Source organism: Bufo bufo, chromosome 1, assembly GCF_905171765.1.
Source record: "Bufo bufo chromosome 1, aBufBuf1.1, whole genome shotgun sequence".
In the NCBI taxonomy this organism is placed as follows: Eukaryota; Metazoa; Chordata; class Amphibia; order Anura; family Bufonidae; genus Bufo; species Bufo bufo.
In genome coordinates, this window is record NC_053389.1 from 400,723,772 (window position 1) to 400,743,324 (window position 19,553).

The 19,553-nt window shown below is 43.7% G+C and overlaps 1 protein-coding gene across 1 annotated transcript in view; it reads left to right on the forward strand.

The window, feature by feature from the left end:
* The first annotated feature begins 1,234 nt into the window (after positions 1 to 1,234).
* Positions 1,235 to 19,553, forward strand: part of KCTD16 (potassium channel tetramerization domain containing 16) — a 425,565-nt gene continuing 407,246 nt past the window's right edge. Inside the window, exons 1-2 of the mRNA XM_040406089.1 lie at positions 1,235 to 1,358; positions 1,517 to 2,644. Coding sequence (XP_040262023.1) covers positions 1,813 to 2,644 — 832 coding nt within the window. The 5' untranslated portion in view covers positions 1,235 to 1,358; positions 1,517 to 1,812. The remainder of the gene's footprint in view (positions 1,359 to 1,516; positions 2,645 to 19,553) is intronic.

Here is a 19,553-nt window from a genome sequence, read left to right on the forward strand (position 1 = left end):
AGTCTGGACGGATCCGCTCGCCTCCGCACGGCCAGGCGGACACTTGAACACTGCGGATGCATTCTGAGCGGATCCGCGTCCACTCAGAATGCATTAGGGCAGTACGGATGCGTTCGAGGCTGCTTGTGAGCCCCTTCAAACGGAGCTCACAAGCGGACACCCGAACGCTAGTGTGAAAGTAGCCTTATGGATTCCATTATGTTCCGTTATAACCCTGTTATAACGGAAAGCCATAACGGACTCCATAATGCTAGTGTGAACCCACCCTAAGGGATGTATATTGCACCTGGAGAGCTGACAACTGTGCTTATATCACTGTCCCTATGTGAACCTGCATAGGAATAATGCAACCCAATCATACAATATCTTACCTGTGCCTCTTTGAATAGGCAGTGGATTTCTAATACTAGTTTTTTTCAAACTGACATTTGGAACAGTATATGAAATGTAGCCCTAATTGTAGCAAAATGTCTCATAATTGCCAATAACCGCTCGTGCCAATAGCCGCTAGTATAAAATGTGCGTGTATCTGTAGTTTAAGAGATAAGGCTATAATTGCAAGGCAAAGCTTTGTCCCTAATTGCTGTAATCTGCAACACCATAACCAATTAGAATCAATGCTTCATGTGACAACTTAAATGGAGGGTAATAGGTTAAATCACCTAGGGGGTAGCTACAGCTTCAGCCGCTCTTCACACTTTTATATTTTCGCCTGTTTAAAGCAAAACGGCTGTTGACAGCTCACAAATAGATTCTGTTTTTTGTCCACAGCTATATTCCTTTAAGATGATGTAATAGTTATTTCCCTGGTTGGTTTCTTCCCTTCGCTGCTGAAATAGCACCATCTCAGAACAGCCCTGGGAACTGTGGATCCACCCAGCTCAGCAGCTAAAGCAGGCTCAGCAACCAAGCATCAGAGCACCCAGAGCTGAATTATCAGCTGCTACTACTGCTGCCGCCTCCTCCTCCTATCCCTTCCTCTGCTGGCAGTCTACCTGGAAGTATGTTAGCCTCTGTGTTCCTGCTAGTTCCTGGAGTATCAGACCTGCACCCTGCTCCATGCTGGCAGGCTATTGTGATTGGGAGGTTTTTGCAAGGCATTTAGAAGCCAGCATTCCATCCGGAGAAAGCTTTTTTTTTTTTTTCCTCCCAGTCTTATTTTAGTATGCTTTCATTTGCTACCCACCACAACTGAAAATTCAACGCAGACACAGCTTCCCAGGAGCTGCTAACTTTCTACACTTGATAAGAGCTACATCTTTCCCATACTTCATTTATTTTTAAAATTGTTTTATATTGATTTCTATTTATGTCTATAAAGTGTCATCTTTTTCATGTGAAAGGATTATGCAACTCAGGTATAGTAATGTTATTATTGAAATCTAGGACATTCTCGTAGTAATCGCATCTACAAGAATATATCTAATGATCTGCTATAATAGTAATTTATATAATCTATACATATGCTGTGTGCATTGTTATTTATGTTAACTTCACCAATGTTCTCTCTTGACAGATCCTTGTACGTCCGTTTGTTCAGTGTGACCTTATTTCCAGTGAGTTCCTGCGTGGTATATATACTTTTTATGGTGTTTTAGCAAGTTATCATTTGGGTGGATTTGATCTTAAGACACACCACAGACATATGTCCATGACCAATTGTCACTGACTTCATGACCAAGAAATTCATAATCAGAAGAAAGTCGTTGCACTTTGGAAATATACATTGCAGTTTTTCACAAATTTTTTAAAATTCATGAACAGTCTGTAGCATAATTAGTGGAATCTGTTAAAAAAAAAAAGAAAAGCACAATGGCTCTGAGTGGAAACTGCAGAACTTATGCTCCACCTAGAGACCAGGGGACCATCCTGCAATCATTTCCAGAGGTTGTTGAGTTAAATGTTGGTGGGCAAGTTTACTTTACACGCCATTCAACATTGACCAGTATACCCCATTCTTTGTTATGGAAAATGTTCACCTCCAAAAGGGACTCTATAAATGACCTGGCTAAAGATGCCAAAGGAAGATTCTTTATTGACCGAGATGGGTTTCTCTTCCGTTATGTGCTTGATTTTCTCAGGGACAGGCAGGTGGTCTTGCCAGATCACTTCCCGGAAAAAGGGAGATTGAAAAGAGAAGCAGAATACTTTTTACTCCCTGAACTCGTGAAGATCTTAGCACCTGATGAAGTAAAACAGAGCCCAGATGACTACTGCCACAGCGACTTTGAGGAAATCTCCCAAGGAAGTGAAACAAGAATATGTCCATCATCTTCTTTGATGCCTTCAGACAGAAAATGGGGCTTCATCACTGTTGGTTATAGAGGATCTTGCACTATGGGCCGAGAAAGTCAAACAGATGCAAAGTTTCGGAGAGTTCCAAGAATTCTTGTTTGTGGTCGTATCTCTCTAGCCAAAGAGGTTTTTGGAGAAACACTAAATGAAAGCAGAGATCCAGATCGAGCTCCAGAAAAATACACATCCAGGTTTTATCTCAAATTCAAGCATCTAGAGAGAGCATTTGACATGTTGTCAGAGTGTGGATTCCATATGGTTGCCTGCAACTCCTCAGTGACGGCTTCTTTCGTCAACCAGTATACTGATGACAAGATCTGGTCCAGTTACACAGAATACGTCTTTTACAGTAAGTAAAACTGTGACAGCTAAATCTGAAAACACAGTTCATTACCCCTGTAATGATGTTTCCTGGCATACAGTATATGGTGTTAATTTGAAATCACCATGAAATGAAGATGAAACGAAACTTGAAATCCTATGGCTAGGTGGCACTAGAGGCCAGTGGAAATTTTATTGGGCTGGAGCTGACTGCTGTGCCTTACCGTATAAATCAACAGGATGTCATTCTTACACAGTAGCTAAGCATTTACAGCTAAAAGAAGGGGAGATGCTGGGGATGGGATTAGAGGAGGCAGTAAATCTTTTGATTTGCTCTCCTTTCATGCAGGATACTTAGAAATGAATTTTCAGTACTTGGCTTTTATATTTCTATAACTGGTATACTTGTTCAGTGCGTGTTTGTAGCACAGCTAGCCACAGGCTATTTCTTTCTGGTTTTATGACAGGTTTAAAATCAAAAGGTATAAAAGCTGAATATGTTTATATTTTCATTGCATAATCCTTTAAGGTTTATGGTTCATGTCAGTTCAATGAGATGTTTTAAGGTTTATACATACAGTACTATATGGGAAACCTGTATCATGCTTTTGGGCTTGTGAGCATCATCAAGGATACATATATGTTTTGTATGTTATTTATCATGATTTCATTGACCAATGTAGACCCTGTCCAAGGTAGCTGAATTGGTTCACCCCTCTTATGGCATTTGAAAGCAGCTATTTTTTCCTGAATTTATATCCAGATTGTTACATTTATGTACAAGGGTAGACTTTTAATTTAAAAGTGTCATGGTTGACAACTCACAAGTATCTATTTAGAGTCAGATGTAAAGTAATTATTTATGAAGAGAGTCAGTACCTTTGGCATAATCATTTCCATTTCTGATTCATTATGTTACATAATGTTGACATATTTCACATATTATAGTTACTTGATGTATAGATTTAACTTAAAAACCTTTTTATAGATAAGAATTTATCAAATTTAATTAGTGTTGCATTTCTTATATTGTACTAGTTGGCCCACTGTTCTTCAACTCAATGTAATTCTATATTTTATGTGTGAGCAAGCTCTAGGTTATCGACCTATGTAGTTGTTATCTTAGGTCCTGAAGTTTCAGCAGGTTATATCAATTGTTAAGGAGAGTGAGGGGCTAATATTTAGATTATTGGAATAGATTGGGTTTTGTGGTGATGTCCATTGACTGATTGGGAAAATGTTGAAATATTATAGAACCATTTTAACTGATGGTCCTTATGTGGACATTATGTGGATTATTTACTTTATACTATTCTTTATTCATTTATTTTATATGTGTTATGTATTTCAGAGAGTGTTTCACTGAAAAATGAAAAAAATGTTTTGCATAATTTTACGCCCACAATATGATTGACAATTACAGATTTATCCTCCAATAGTTAGAGAAATAAATCTGGCTCCCATGAAACTTCCCCTGAATTAATATTGATCCTACTGAACCATTTCCACTCCTTGACAAAGCAGCACCCATTATCTGGTACTGTTAGTCATACTCCATTTTAATTCCAAAAGCCAGTGCTATTTGGGGACATTTACAAGAGGGAGCATGTAGTCTCAAATCATTTAGTCACCAAGTTGGCATAGTATAATTCGGCTATGGTTTAGTTCATGGAATGTGTGATGTTGGTTATAAGTACTGAATGTATTGGTTATGTCTTTCTGGTTCTCCTCATAGGTTTCAGCTTCTGAGTTGTTTCGGATTATCTATATGCTTTTTGCATAATGTATCCTAAACCATGAAATAAATTTAAATGATTCACTCATTATGGCAACTCCTCTAAATACAATCTTCCCCAGGCAATTAACTGTTATTTTAGGGGAAAAGAAAGATTATCCTGCCAAATAACTCCAGTTTCAAAATGAACTTTTATGTGGCAGGCTTGGCTTAGTCTTGGCCACAAATATTTGATTTTGATAGGTTTGGATGACCATGTAATGTGTAGTGGTGGGGGCTCCACAGTGTGATATTATCTGCACTGATTAGACAATGTAAAATTGTGTAGGTACACCCCCCTCCACATAGTAATACCCAGTTGCAAACTCATTAATGAAGTTCTGGGAACAATATCTAAGTAACAGAAGCACATAGTGCAGCATCTTTTCATCTAACTCTATCATTATTGCATGAAGAATAAAATGATCTCATAAAACAGATATGTCTGGAGTGGTGAGAGGTCCACAGTGAAAGTGCCCACACCTACTAATGTATTGTATAGAAGTGGCCTGAGTCGCAACTCCTAAAAAAAAAAGCCTTTTAGTTACTGATAATGAAAATTGACACATATTAGGCGAGATTTATCAAAACTGGTGCAAAGGAAAACTGGCTTAGTTGCCTATAGCAACCATTCAGATTCTACCTTCATTTTCCAAAGGAGCTCTGATAAATCTCTTTTGATAAATCTCCCCCATTGTCTGTAAAATTCTTCATTCACTGCCATGATTGAACCTATATGGATAGGGAAATGCATCTACTCTTTAAAAGTACGTCCAGCCTAGTAAGAACACTTAGAATTGACTAGGTAAACAACAGAAACAAATTTAAAGGTGTAGCAGCTGCCAAAGGAACATTAGGCACACTATTTTAAAGTGGTTCTCCAGGAATTAAGAAAAGGAAGTACTTAAAAAATTTACTTTATTATAACTATATTCCTTCAGTTAGTTATAATGGCTCATCTTGTCTAGGGAGAAATCATTAGAAGAAATAAAATGGCTGCCGTCCTATTAGTACACACAAAACGTGTCCTAATCACACAGCAGGACAAGTTACTTCACAACACTGAGCTAAAAAGCTGCCTCATCCTCCTCTCCTACCTGTTAGGGATTATGATCTTGAATACAGATGATAAAATTTTCAGCTAAATCTCTGTAGGAATGGAGTTCATAAGTAGACATGAAGACAGGATGGACAGGACAGGCTGTGGTAATGTAGGACTGTGATAGTGGAGACTGCATACAAGAGCTGCTTCTCATTAGTATCACCCCTACACTTCTCTCTATACGTCATGTCTCTTCATGAACTCCATTCCTACAGAGATTTGTCTGAAGATCATATTAAACTGTATTCAGGATCATAATCCCTGACAAGCAGAGCAGAGATGAGGCTGAGGCCGCTCAGTGTTGTGAGGTAACTTGTCCTGTGTGATTAGGACAGGTTTTGTGTCTATCAATAGGACAGAAGCCATTTTATTTCTTCTAATGATTGCTCCCCAGACAAAATGAGCCATTATAGCTAATGCAAGGTATTTGGGAATTATTTATAATAAGTTAATATTTAAGAATTTTCATTTTCTTAATTCCTGGAGAACCCCTTTAAGTAGATTTGTACTGATGAAACTGGCTGACCTCTTACATGTTGACTTGGCAGCTGAAGGCATTTGTGTTGGTCCTATGTTCATATGTGCCTGCAGTGCAAAATAATGGTTTGAATATTTGCAAATGAGCCTCTAGGAGCAACGGGGCATTTCTAGGAGCAACGAAGGCTCTGCTTTCTCTGCAACTGCTTTGCCCCCTCCACTTTGATTGACAGAGACAGGCAGTAAAACATCATAACGCCTGGTCCTGTCAATCAAAGAGGAGAGGGTGCAGCAGTTGCATAGACAACTGAACCTCTAGGTGTAAAGGCAACGCCCCATTACTCCTAGAAAACTTAATGTTTCTCAGCAATGCAGGCACATCTGAACATGGAATCAACACAGATGCCTTCAGCTTCACACATGCAGCAGGTCAGCCAGTTTCATAGTACAAATCTGCTTAAAGATACCCTATAAAAGTGTAGCGCGCCATATGTTCATGTATTATGTGTGTAGCACGGACACTATGGTATTAGGTTACGTTTTCAGAGCTCATTTAGAAAATGAATGGCTCAATCCGATTGGCTGCTACAGGCAACTAATCTAGTTTTCCTTTGCACCTAATCTTCCACTATAATGTGCAGTCTGATGGACACCAGACATTTCTGTATCTGCTGCTTTCTTCTTGTCATTCTTTGTAGACCATGTAGCATTCGTGGATAATCCCTCCATGAATGAAAGGTGTGAAAATCCCCCGAGACTGGGTATAGTATATGTAAGCTTTATTTGCTGAAACCATAGTAGCTCTCTGAGTACTAGGAGCACACCAAAAATGTTTCTAATTCTTAACTGTATGGGCAGAATGGTGATGATATGCCACTCCTTTTACACAGCTTTACCTGTTGATACCTCTTCATTTGAAACAACGCCAATGCTACCTACCATGATACATGATATTTCATTCAGCATCTAATTAGTTAAAAGCAGGTACTACTTTTCCACTGAAAGAGAGCTGTAAATATAAATTATATTGCACAGGTTTCATTTTCCGAATCAGCTGATCTCCATGAAGCAATTCTATAATCCTTAGAGGTTGTGTAACATGCGATTAAATGAATCTCTAAAAGTCTGTTTGTATTTTCATTACAGCTATATTTATTGCTGCATTCTACCAAGGTGTAGAATAGGATATGAATGTTACAAATACTGTGTATTCTTGGGAGTGACAACATATCAGGTCATGAAGAATGACCTGAAATATTAATCAAAAAGAGCCAGGTCAGAATAATTTTGGAGCCAGAACCAGCAAGGGCTGCTATAGGGCATCAGAGGAGGTCTGCTCAGTTTGGCTATGCTCCCCATAGGATCTAGGATCTTCAAACAAATGCTTAGGACCCATTCACACATTTTTGGCACTGTTTTCATGCATTTTCCACGCCAAAAATCGCCTCGAAAACCCCTAGCATTTATTTCAATAATAGCTAGAACTTGCTTTTTTCCCGCATGCTTGGAAAAAAGAAGTAGCATGCTCTATCTTGGAGTGGAATCTGTGCAAATTCTCCCATTGAAATGAACGGGAAGCTGAAAAAATAAGAAAATCAGCGTGTGAACATCCCCTTAGGGTGACAGAGATAAGAGAGAATTCATATGTGGAAGATTTGTGGTAAAAGTTTCTATAACTGCTCCATCCATCTAAATGGGGGCTTGGAGACAATCATATGTGTCGCCAGAACGACCACATTCCCATGAAGTGAACTGATATTCAGTTGCACATATTTATGCAACAAATCTGCTGCATGTGAATCCATCCTAAAGGCTAGGCCCAGACACAGTAAATGTGCTGCAGATTTACAGTGCAGATCCGCAGCATGCTCATTCTGGTTTCACCATGAGTTTTACCCTTTGCGATGCAAAAGATGAAATCGATGGCCAATCCGCGACAAAATCTGCATGTAACAAACAAATTTTGTGGCAGGACTTATGGAGGGATATTTACTAATCCTATAGAATGAGTAAGCTTAGACAGACTGTCTAGACCTGCACTAGATTTATCATGGTGGTTCAGGCTGGATGATAAATGGTTAAACACTTTTGTCTAACTGTATACCAACTTTTGGTTGGTTACTTTGAGACTGAATTTTAGCGCATCTTAGAGGCACACACACACATATATATATATATATATATATATATATATATATATATATATTTATTTATTTATAGTATAGGTATGGTATATATACTTTGTTTCCTAGAATAAGACTGTGTAAACCGCTTTTATTTATTAGGCTAAGGCTAGTTTCATACTAGCGTTTAAATCTTCTGCTGGAAAGGGTCAGAGCACTGCCAGGCCTCATTGACTATAATGAGAACCGGCGGGAATCATGACAGTTTTCAGGCCAAAAATGGTGCATTCAGCTTTTTTTTTCAGGTCAAATCATGCCACTAATGCTTGAAGCAGGCCTGGTCCCATTAAAATCAATGTGCTCCAATGGGGAAAAGCAGTATTTGGCTATGCCGGATACGATGAACTGAAGATTTTAACGCTAGTGTACAACTAGCCTAACTTCACACTATCTGGTAGACTGGTTCAGCAAAGAATAGCCTGCTAGTGTTCTCTGCAACCGGCATAGCTAGATAGTGCTGCATGCCCACTAGATCCCATTGACTACAATGGGATCTGGCCGGACAAAACCTGTTGTGTGCGGCAATTTTAGTTCAGCTGATTCCCAGATTTTATGCCTGGAAGAAAAAATACCATACGTAGTGTTTTATTATAGACTGTTCATTTATAGCTGGACAGTGAGACTCGTCTATCAGTGACTATTTCCATGGACACCCCAGCAATCCTCAAAACAGAGGGTCTCCAAGTCCCTTCTCTAAATTTCGTAGTCCATAGGTCATTTAATTTCTGTTCATGTGCACTACCTCTCAATTCAGAGAGGGTACCCTCAATTCTTTGGATTGCTGGGGGTCCCAGCAATTCAACATTTATCACCTATCACCTGTCAGCCCCTTCTATACTCTAGCTACTACACTACACTTCTATACTCTATACAAAGCTTTCTAGGGGCTCATGTAAGCAGCACATCAAGTAGGAAAGGCACAAGTAGGAATGTGAGGGCTACCTATGTATGTTATAAGCAGTGGTATAAAATGTCTGTCTAACTTACAAAGAAATGCGCTATTGGTAACCACAGGTACGTGCAAAAAACAAACAAACAATTGCATGTTTAAAAAACATACGTACTAGAAACTGTGAAACTCGTGCCACATTAGAATTGGGAGGGAGAATTGGGGATTTGGTTGAAGCTGCCCTGTGCTTCTCAAGCCTAGAATAGTGGACCTACAATGACTATGTTACCCAGGAGGAAAAAGACTCAGTCCTGACTGTACCTGACATATTGAACCATTAATTTGAACATGGGCTAAGCAGTTCATGACAGCAGTGTGTATAAAGGAGGTTAGCTGTTATTAGTAGAGATGAGTGAATTTTTAAAAAATTCGATTTGCCGGTTCGCCAATTTTTGGGGAAAATTTGATTCGATTTGAATATATTCGTGGCAAATTATGTTAAAAACTGCTATTTCCTGGCTGCAGAGAGCCTTTATAGTGGTGTAGAACACTGTGCCTTGCAGTAACACGCATAGGGAGTCTGCTTTCGTAGTGAAATAATACTGTGAGTCCGTATGACATGCAGATGACGGGCGTCGCTCTTAGAATCAATGCACACTTCACTTATTAGGGCAGTCACGGGGCCAAAACTGAGCAAATATCTCAAGTATGAACTCAGCCTTACAGGTCGATGTTAGCGCCAAGAAGAAGCGCACTCCTTTTACACCGTCGCAAGCTGATTCCACATAGATATCAACAGAACCTGTTCTATTAAACACGTAAACAAGTAGACATGTCTCCCCTGACATAGTGGAGACGGTGTCAGCAGTAAGTTTGTGTTGACGTCACTGATTAATTTGCCCTTCCTCTGATCCATCAGAACATTAACCCACAAAAAAACGATCCTGTCTGTGGAGCATCTGCCTTCACTCTGTCAGCATTTGCTCAATAATCCATCAGTATTACTAATGCCCCAAAAAAAAGGAGTGGATTTAAAACAGAGATGACACGTGAATGGAATATTTGCATGTCTTCTGTGTTTTGTACCAACTCCTGCTTTTGGCTACCAAATCATTTTTCCTTCCTTCTGACAGATCAGAAGAAGTGTCAAATAAATGATGATGTCAGCCAAGCCATAAGCCAAAATAGTGGACCAGTCATGAAGTACGGAGGGTGGGAACAGCATGAGAAGTCCACAGAGTGAACCTATGACATAGTGGTGAGGTGGAAGCAGCATGAGGAGACCACAGAGTGGCAAGGTGACATAGTGTGGAGATGGCAGCATCATGAGGACACCACAGAGTGGCAAGGTGACATAGTGTGGATATGGAAGCAGCATGAGGAGACCACAGAGTGGCAAGGTGACATTAATGTGGAGATGGCAGTAGCAGCAGCATCAGGAGGATTCCACAGAGTGGCAAGGTGACATAGTCTGGAGATGGCAGCAGCAGTAGCTGCATCAGAAGACAACAAAGTGACCCGGTAACAGAGTGGGGCGGTGGGTGGCAATACCATTACCCGCTGATGAAGGTGGGTGAAATAAGGAGCACTTGGCATCAGATGTGTGGCATCAGGCGGGTTGCAGCATCAAAGTAGTAGCTGAGGCAGGTAATAATAAGAAATCGGTCTCTTGTATCAAAGTGTTGGTGTGGCACTATGGATGATCTAGTCTGATGCATCAGGAATTGGTGGTTGGAAATCAAGGCTGATCCACACCTGATTCATCTTGACAAAGGTCAGTCTCTCCACGTTTTGGGTAGACAGGCTAGTTCTCCTTGGGGTAACTATGGCCTCTGCAGCACTAAACACCCGCTCTGATGCCACACTACTGGCCGGGCAGGACAGCTTTTCCAGGGCAAGCTCTGCTAGTTGTGGCCACAAATCCAGTTTGGCTACCCAGTAGTCCAGCGGATCTTCAATGTGGGGTGGCAGGGTGCTTTCCAAGTATGCCACCACCTGCTGATTCAGGTCCTGCTCCAGGTCTACTTGCTGCTGGTGACTAGTTTCTTCACTATGTGTGTAAAGAAAGCTACTCATCAGTGACTGTAGACTCAGGCTGCTGCTGATGGAGCTGCTACTGCTTCTGCCACCCCACCCCTCCCAAGCAGCCATGGCAGTGGAACGTGAGCGCAGAGGGCCAACCCAGTCAGACCTGCAAGAGGATGGACGATGGCACAGATAGGCAGTTGCCTACTGACTACATAGGATGTCTCTGTACTTCAGTTAGTACTCCCTCTCGGTGGGTGTAAAAAAGGCCCCCATTCTGTACTGGTAGTGAGGGTCCAACAAGGTGAAGAGCCAGAAGGCATCCCTCTGCCGAATGGTGACAATTCAGCTGTCCCTATGCAAGCATGGGAGCATGCATCGTGCCATTTGTGCAAGTGACTCATAGGGACTCCATGCCTCCATCTCCACTGCATACTGCCACGGTGTGTCCGGGTCCTCTGTCTCGTCTTCCTCATCGCCCTGTAGCTCCTCTGGCTGCTCCTGCTCTTCCTGTCCTGTCAGCTGAGTAGAAAAAACACCCATTTGGCTACACATTGCCTGTGCTCCAATATACCCCCCCCCCCCTTCCCCTCCTCTTCCAGTTCAGCTCCCACAGGGCTCATGTGGCCGTGAGATCGAGGCACCACGTCTTCTGTCTCCTGACCATCCATTGTTACCAGCATCTGTTCCAGGACATGAAGCAATGGAATGACGTCGTTCATCCCGTAGTCCTGGCCACTGACAAATAACGTGGCATCCTCAAAGGGCCTGAGCAAACGGCAGGTGTCACGCATGAGCTGCCACTGGCTGACATCAAAGTTACACAGTGGAGTACTCCTATCCGCTTGCATCATCAAGAAATCGTTAATGGCCTTTCTCTGTTCATATAGTCGGTCCAGCATATAAAGGGGGGAATTCCAACAGGTGGAAACGTCGCATATCAGCCTATGTTGGGGATGCCGTTCTGCCGCTGCAGCTCATGGAGGGTGTGCTTTGCGGTATACGAGTGGCTGAAGTGCATGCAAAGTTTCCTGCCCATTTTTAGGATGTCTTGCAGATGGGTGGAAGACTTCAGGAACCACTTGACAACCAGATTGAACACATGTGCCATGCAGGGCGCATGGCTCAGCCTTCCTTGTAGCAGCGCCGACACCATGTTCTTCCCGTTGTCAGTCAGCCAAGATTCGATTTCTTGATGCATCACACAGAAAAGTTCCTCCCCTGTTTGACTCAGTTCGCCAAGTCAAACCAGGTGCAGAACAGCATGACACCGCCGAGCCCTGCACATGTGGTATGCTGGAGGGGCACTGTGACTTGTCCTTGCAGGACTCTCCACCTCGGCTCTGCACAAGTCATCAGTTCTCTGAAAGTTGCAGAGTCCACCGCTTGGAAAGGTAGGGACTGAAGTACCAGCAACTTGGACAGGAGCACGTTCAGCTTCTGGACCGTTGGATGCATGCACGCATACTGTTGTCTTTTGGCAATCGCTTCGGTGATCGATTGCTGACGGAATGACTGACGAGGAGTAGGAGCAGGAGTATCTGGACCAGCAGAAGACGGGATTGACAGACAGCTCCCTTCGGCTGAGGTGGTGGAGCCTTGACTGGCTGAAACTGGGTGCGTGCTATTGGATTATGTAGCGGTGGCTGTGGCAGGCTGGATCACCACATCGGAGCCACGGTTCTCTCAGGCCACTTTATGGTAATGGTGCATATGTTGACACAGGTCCATGGTGCCAACATTGGCACCCTTCCCACGCTTCACCTTCTGCCCACATATTCTTCATATGGCCATGTTGACCTCTTCTGGCGGCTTCACAAAAAACTGCCACACCACCGAGTACCCCAACAGTACTCACTGGCTGACTGCTACCGCCGCCACTTCCGTGAACCCATGCACCACTCCTTTCTGGGCAGGTAGGCTGCTGCAAAGCGGGTGGTTTACCCCGTGCCTGTTTGGCTCCCAATCTCCCACTGCTGCCCCCCTGCTGAATCCTGGCCATTCTAGCGACTTGCTGGCTAAGCCGCTGCCTGACGGGCAAGCTGCCACCCTCTTCTCCTGATGATGATGAAGCCCCTTCTTCACTCGTCTCTCAAGTTCGATCGGCTTCATCATCATCGAGTAGTGTCTGCACATAACTGATGTCCTCCTCAGCGGCCTCTGGGTCAGGAGCCTGACCACTCGCAACACAAGCTCCCATGCCATTCTCCTCATAACTACTTGCCCGCCTAGCAGATGAAGTGGCGGAAGTCTCCTCCACATCTTGGCTGGGCAGTAGTTGCTGACTGTCCTCCAGTAGCTCATCCTCGCTGAAAAGTGAAGCTGAGCCCACTGCATTTAGTACTTCTTGCGGTGATGGAACAGAAAAGGCCATAGGCAGGTTGAGGACAGGTGAGGGCACAGGGCCTGCTCCCAGGCCATGCCAACTAAGGGTTGTGTCTGACGAACCCACCAAATGTTGGTTGGGGGTGTCTGTCTGATGTCACTTGGGATGATGTGGATGGCCGAGTTAACCAATCAATACCGCAGGGTTGCTGTTCAAGACACGACCGCTAGATGACACCGGGTGCCTCTCGCTGCGACCTCTGCTTGCTCCAGAAACATTCAGGCCTCTGCCACTCCTGCTGTGCATGGCCTGTCACTTCTCTGCCTGACATACTTGTAGCTGAACTAAACCAATGAAACGGAAATTAAAATATCCCTAAAAGCGACAAATATATTTTTCTTTTTGTACTGAAATAGGCCACTAAACTCACCACAATTAACTGCGGCAATGCACTGAGAATATTTTTTTCTTGTTGTACTAAAATAATACCCTATCTGCTTTGACCAGAAAAAAATTAAAGATTGAAGTGCGTATATATATTTCTTGCAGTACTTAAATACGCCACTATACGCTTTCACCAGAAATCACTGCAGCAGTGCACTAAGAATATACTGTATATTTCTTGTTGGACTGAATTAGGCCGCTATATGCTTTAACCATAAAACAATTAGTGAAATGCGTATATATTTTTCTGGCAGTACTGAAATACGCCCCTATACACTTTCACCAGAAATCACTGCAGCAGTGCACTGAGAATATACTGTATATTTGTTGTTGGACTGAATTAGGCCGCTATATGCTTTAACCATAAAACAATTAGTAAAATGCGTATATATTTTTCTGGTAGTACTGAAATACGCCCCTATACGCTTTCACCAGAAATAACTGTAACAGTGCAGTGCGTATATATTTTTCTTTTTTTAAGGAAATATGCCCCTATACGATTTCACCAGAAATAACTGCAGAAGTGCTAACAGACAAGACCTCGCTGTCCTCATCAGAAGGATGACTCTCAATCTCCTCTTCCTCCTCTTCTACCCATCCACACTGAACAGAAACTGAAACAGTAAAACTTCCATGGGTACTACCCTCTGTAGCGGAGCCAACCGTCTCCTGCTCCTCCTCCTCCTCATCATCCAATTTGCGCTGAGAAGACGAACTGAAGGTGGTCTGGCTATCACCCTGTGTACTGTCTTCCCCCATTTCCACCTCTTCTACATGCAAATCGTCCGCCTTAATTGTGAGCATCAGGCGTTTGAATAGATACAGAAGTGGGATGGTTACGCTGAAAATAGCGTTATCACCGCTCACCTTCTATGTTGATTCCTCAAAGTTGCACAGAGGTCAGATATCAATGCCCACTCGTCGCTTGTGAAGAGCGGAAGCTGACTGGAAAGGCGATGACCATGTTGCAGCTGGTATTCCACTACTGCCCTCTGCTGCTCACAAAGCCTGGCCAACATTTGTAACGTGGAGTTCCAGTGCGTGCTCACGTCGCACAACAGTTGGTGAGCTGACGATTGCAAGCGCTGCTGCAGCATTGCCAGACTGGCGGAAGCTGTCGATGACTTGCGGAAATGGACACACACGCAGCGCACCATCACCAGTAGCTTGGGGTAGGTTTTGAGAAACCGCTGAACCACTAGGTTGAACATGTAGGCTAGGCATGGTATGTGTGTGAGCTTGCCAAGCTCCAAAGCCGCCACCAGGTTACAGCCATTATCAGACACAACCATGCCTGGTTCTAGGTTGAGTGGTGAGAGCCACAGCTCAGTCTAGTCCATTATCCCCTGCCACAGCTCTGCGGTGGTGTGATATTTTTGTCACCTAAGCAGATCAGTTTAAGCACTGCCTGTTGCTGCTTCCCACTGCAGTGCTACACTGCTTCCAGCTACTGACTGATGTCTGACTGGTGCTGCACGATGATAATTCCGAGGTGGAAGTGGAGGAGGCTGAGGAGGAGAAGGGGTGGGTTGCAGCCACTAACGTAGGTGGTGGCGGAAACCCTGTAGGAAGTAGGGCCCACCATCCTTAGCGTCGGTAGCACCTGTGCCATCCCAGGGTACGACTCACTCCCAGCCTCAACAACGTTCACCCAGTGTGCCGTAAGGGAAATGTAGCTGTCACGGCTGTGTCATGGTCTGGTGTAGTGGACCATGACACTTTTGCCGTGCATGCTTGTTGCTGGTGGCAACATGTTGTTTTGCATGTTTTGACACTTCCCCTTTAAGTTGTGTGTCCCTTCCCATCCTGGTGTGTTCGGGGTTAAGATTTGTCTTCCTTGGTGTGGAACTGGGTGTGGTCTCTAGGCTCTATTTTTCCTTGTGTTTTGAGCCTGAGTTGGAGTTTTGTCTCCAGCCTGGTGTGTGGGAGATTGTTGACCTGCGCCGCCCTGCAAACTGGGATATGAAGCTAGGTATAGTGGATGAGTGCGTTTCTTATGCTCTGGCAGCAGGCACAGCTTCACCGCGCCCAGGGCCACGGCCTCTGCGTGCACCATCAGCAGAACGGCCACTTCCCCGTCCCTTACTACTCGCCTTGCGCATATTGAATAGTATATATGCTTGCAAGTATGTCACACGTACAGTGTAGTGTCCCACTAGGTAAAGGTGGGCACTACACAAGGGTCAATTGGGCCACGTCGTACTCCACCTCCTGCGGAACGGGGCTATTGTGTTTTATATGCAAAATGTCACTTTATTCATGTTATTTATGTGCATTTTCCTGGTTTAAATATGTATCAGGCCTCTTAGGGAGTAATTTCTCCTCCAAGACAGTAGAGGGAGCTAGGGAACCCCTAATATAAATAGTCAGGTCCTGTTCAGGGAGCAGAGTGTAGAGTCAGAGGCCAGAAGACACTTTAGCCAGAGTGGGGCTGAGGTGCAGGCTCTGACATGCAACTAGACAGCCCAGGTTTCTAGTTGACACCAGGAGGCTAGCAAGTGTGGATCAACCTGCCTGAGGATAATGAGCCAGAGTTAGCTCAGAAGATTGTCACCAGGGGAAGAGTTGCCTCCTGAGAAACCAAGTTCCCAACCAGAGCAGAGCCAGTATTCCAGCCAGACAAGAGAGCTGAAGGGCAGAAGTATTTTACCTAAAGCGAGGATATATACCTGAGGAAGTTTTCTACCAAGGATAAAGCCAGCATTAGGGCATACGGGCCTTGGGATAAAGACAGCCAGGAGTTCTGAGGAATAGTGCACAGGATTTCTGAGGAGAAGTGCAGCCTGGTCTGTAAGTGTTTTACCCTCTGTGTATCTTGCAAGAAAATTGTGCCTGCCAGATATTTATAAAGCCTGCTTATTACTGCTGCTGTACCTGGAACTTACAAAAGACTATATAAAGTTAACAGTTTCCAGTAAAGGAAGTTTTTGTTCACCACAACAACGTGTTCCTCACTTATTACCACTATCATCAACCGGTGTGCCACCGTTACACGCACTGGCGTCACGAACCTTAAAGGACCTTGCCCCCGGCACATTAAATATCTGCAACATCCAGGGCACCTCACCCACCATCAGGCCTGGTCCCTATATATAGAGAGTGCCCCAGAGGACCCCTGTGCCTGCCTCTCTATCACTGCTGTACGCCTGCCCAGGGTTCTCCTACAAACTATGAGTAACCCAGAGCAACCCTCGTTTGCCTGAGTAACCGTGACCTCACATCGCAATACCCTGCAGGTCTGCGCACTGCATATTTTGGCGTCACAAACAGGATTTACGGATCATTCCTGCGCCATTGTGGAATATAAACTGTGTGCCGTTATTTGCCCATAAAGTGATAAAGCCCTATTTGTTTATTGAAAAATTGCTGGGCCAAAGAACTGAAAAAGTGCTGTGGGAAAATTGTATTTTTATGGACTGTTTGCCCTTTTCAAAGTCACCTCTTGCTGTCAGTGAATGGACAGCGTTTTGCTTAAAGATGGCCGCCTAAACTGACTGAAAATAATTGCTGCGCCATCTCTGCATTTTGTTGGTGGGAAAAAGTGGCCCAGGGGACCCCTGTGCCAGCCTCTCTATCACTGCTGTACGCCTGCCCAGGGTTCCCCTACAAACTGTGAGTAACCCAGAGCAACCCTCGTTTGCCTAAGTAACCGTGACCTCACATCGCAATACCCTGCAGGTCTGCGTACTGCACAGTAGCGCAGGTTTTGTAAGTGTATGCTCAAATAAAGTACTCAGAATGTCACAGATATTTTTAGGATGTGCACACGTTAAACAGGAGGTATAGCGCAAGTAATGTCGGTGTCACCACCGGCTAATAAAAAATTACACTGAATGAATGTCATTGATATTTAGGATGCACACACCTTATACAGAAGGTATAGCGCAAGTGATGTCGCTGTCACCACCGCCTAATAAAAAATGACACTTAATTAATGTCACTGATATCTAGGATGGGCAAATGTTATACAGGAGGTATAGCGCAAGCAATGTCACTGTCACCACTGCCTAATAAAAAAATTACACTGAATGAATGTCACTGATATTTCTGATGTGCTAACATTATACTGGAGATGTAGCGCAGGTAATGTCACTGCCACCAGCAGCAAAAAAATTTGACTGAATGTCACTGATATTTCGTATATGCAAACGTTATACAGGAGATGTAGCGCAGGTAATGTAACTGTCCGAAGCGGACACCGTCTATGGAAAAAGTACACTGGATGTCACAGATATTTTTAGACTGCGCACACGTTACACAAGAGATGTAGCGCAGATAATGTCGCTGTCTGCAGCGGCCAAAAATATATATTGCTGCCACACACAATAGTCCTTTAAAAGGACTTTTGTGTCTATAACATGTATAAAAACTAAAATATTGCTATTTCAATCTCTACACTATCTCTCCCTTCTGCTCTCCAGCTCTCCCTGACTAATACTGAGCCGAACATGTGTCATCGGGTGCTATATAGCGTTCAGGCCATCCATTCACTGTAATGCTGGAGAAAATCTATAGCACACCACTTATAATGATATTGAATATTGTAGTTTTATTCATTCATTTTGAACACTTTGTGTCACATTACATCCAATGTTATTTCAAGGCATAGCATGGAATTATATACAGTGGTCCCGACGTTTCGGTCAGTTATGACCTTTATCAAGGGATCTGTAATCCATGCGCCTCAGGAGAAGTAGGATGTGTGCACACATCCTACTTCTCCTGAGGCGCATGGATTGAGGACGTTCTAGATGCTGCTAGAGCTGCAATTTTGGAAAATTGAAAAGCCCAGATTATTCCAGATATGTTTTCATTATGTCTTCTGCTCCTCCACTAAACTAAACCTGAGGAGAAAACGAGTATAGGGTAGAAGGTGCAATTTTGTAGTTTTTGTCTTCAGCATTCAAAGGCCTTTCCCTACCTTTGACATCTAGTTCCAGATTACTGGCACAATCTCACCAGGACTCTCCACTCAAGCAAACCACAATAAAAATAGAGGTCACATGTTAGTGATTTCCATTATTGATTGTGAGCCAAAACCAGCAGTGGTGCCTACAAAAAAATAAGGCCTCATTCACACGGCCGTTGTTTGGGTCCGCATCCGAGCGGCCGTTTTGGCGGCTCGGATGCGGACCCATTCACTTTAATGGCGCCACAAAAGATGCGGACAGCACTCCGTGTGCTGTCCGCATCCGTGGCTCCGTTCCGCGGCCCCGCCCAAAAAATATAACATGTCCTATTCTTGTCCGCAAAACGGACAAGAATAGGCAGTTTTATCAATGGCCGCCCGTTCCGTTCTGCAAATTGCGGAAGGCACATTGGCGGCTTCCGTTTTTTGCGGATCCGCGGTTTGCACCTGTTTTGTGTTTTTTTATCTATCAGTGATACAAGCCACTGGCCACTCTGTGATCAAAACCTTGACATGTGAACGAGACCTAACATGCTTTTACATGGGTCTTAATGACTATCAACAATACTTGCATACATACATGTTAAATGGTGCTCACAAAGTGCCGTTGACATGTAGCAATCATTGGGAAAGTGGGGCCCAATGATAATACAATCGTTCGGCCTCACACAGTTTTCATTTTTTGGCAGCACATTCAACAGTTTAAAAGACTCCTTGGGCAAAATCTGGAGCAGACATTGCCAGTGATGATGCCTGGCATTTCTCATACAATTCCTGTAGACCAACCAAGAGGAATAGGTATGGTATC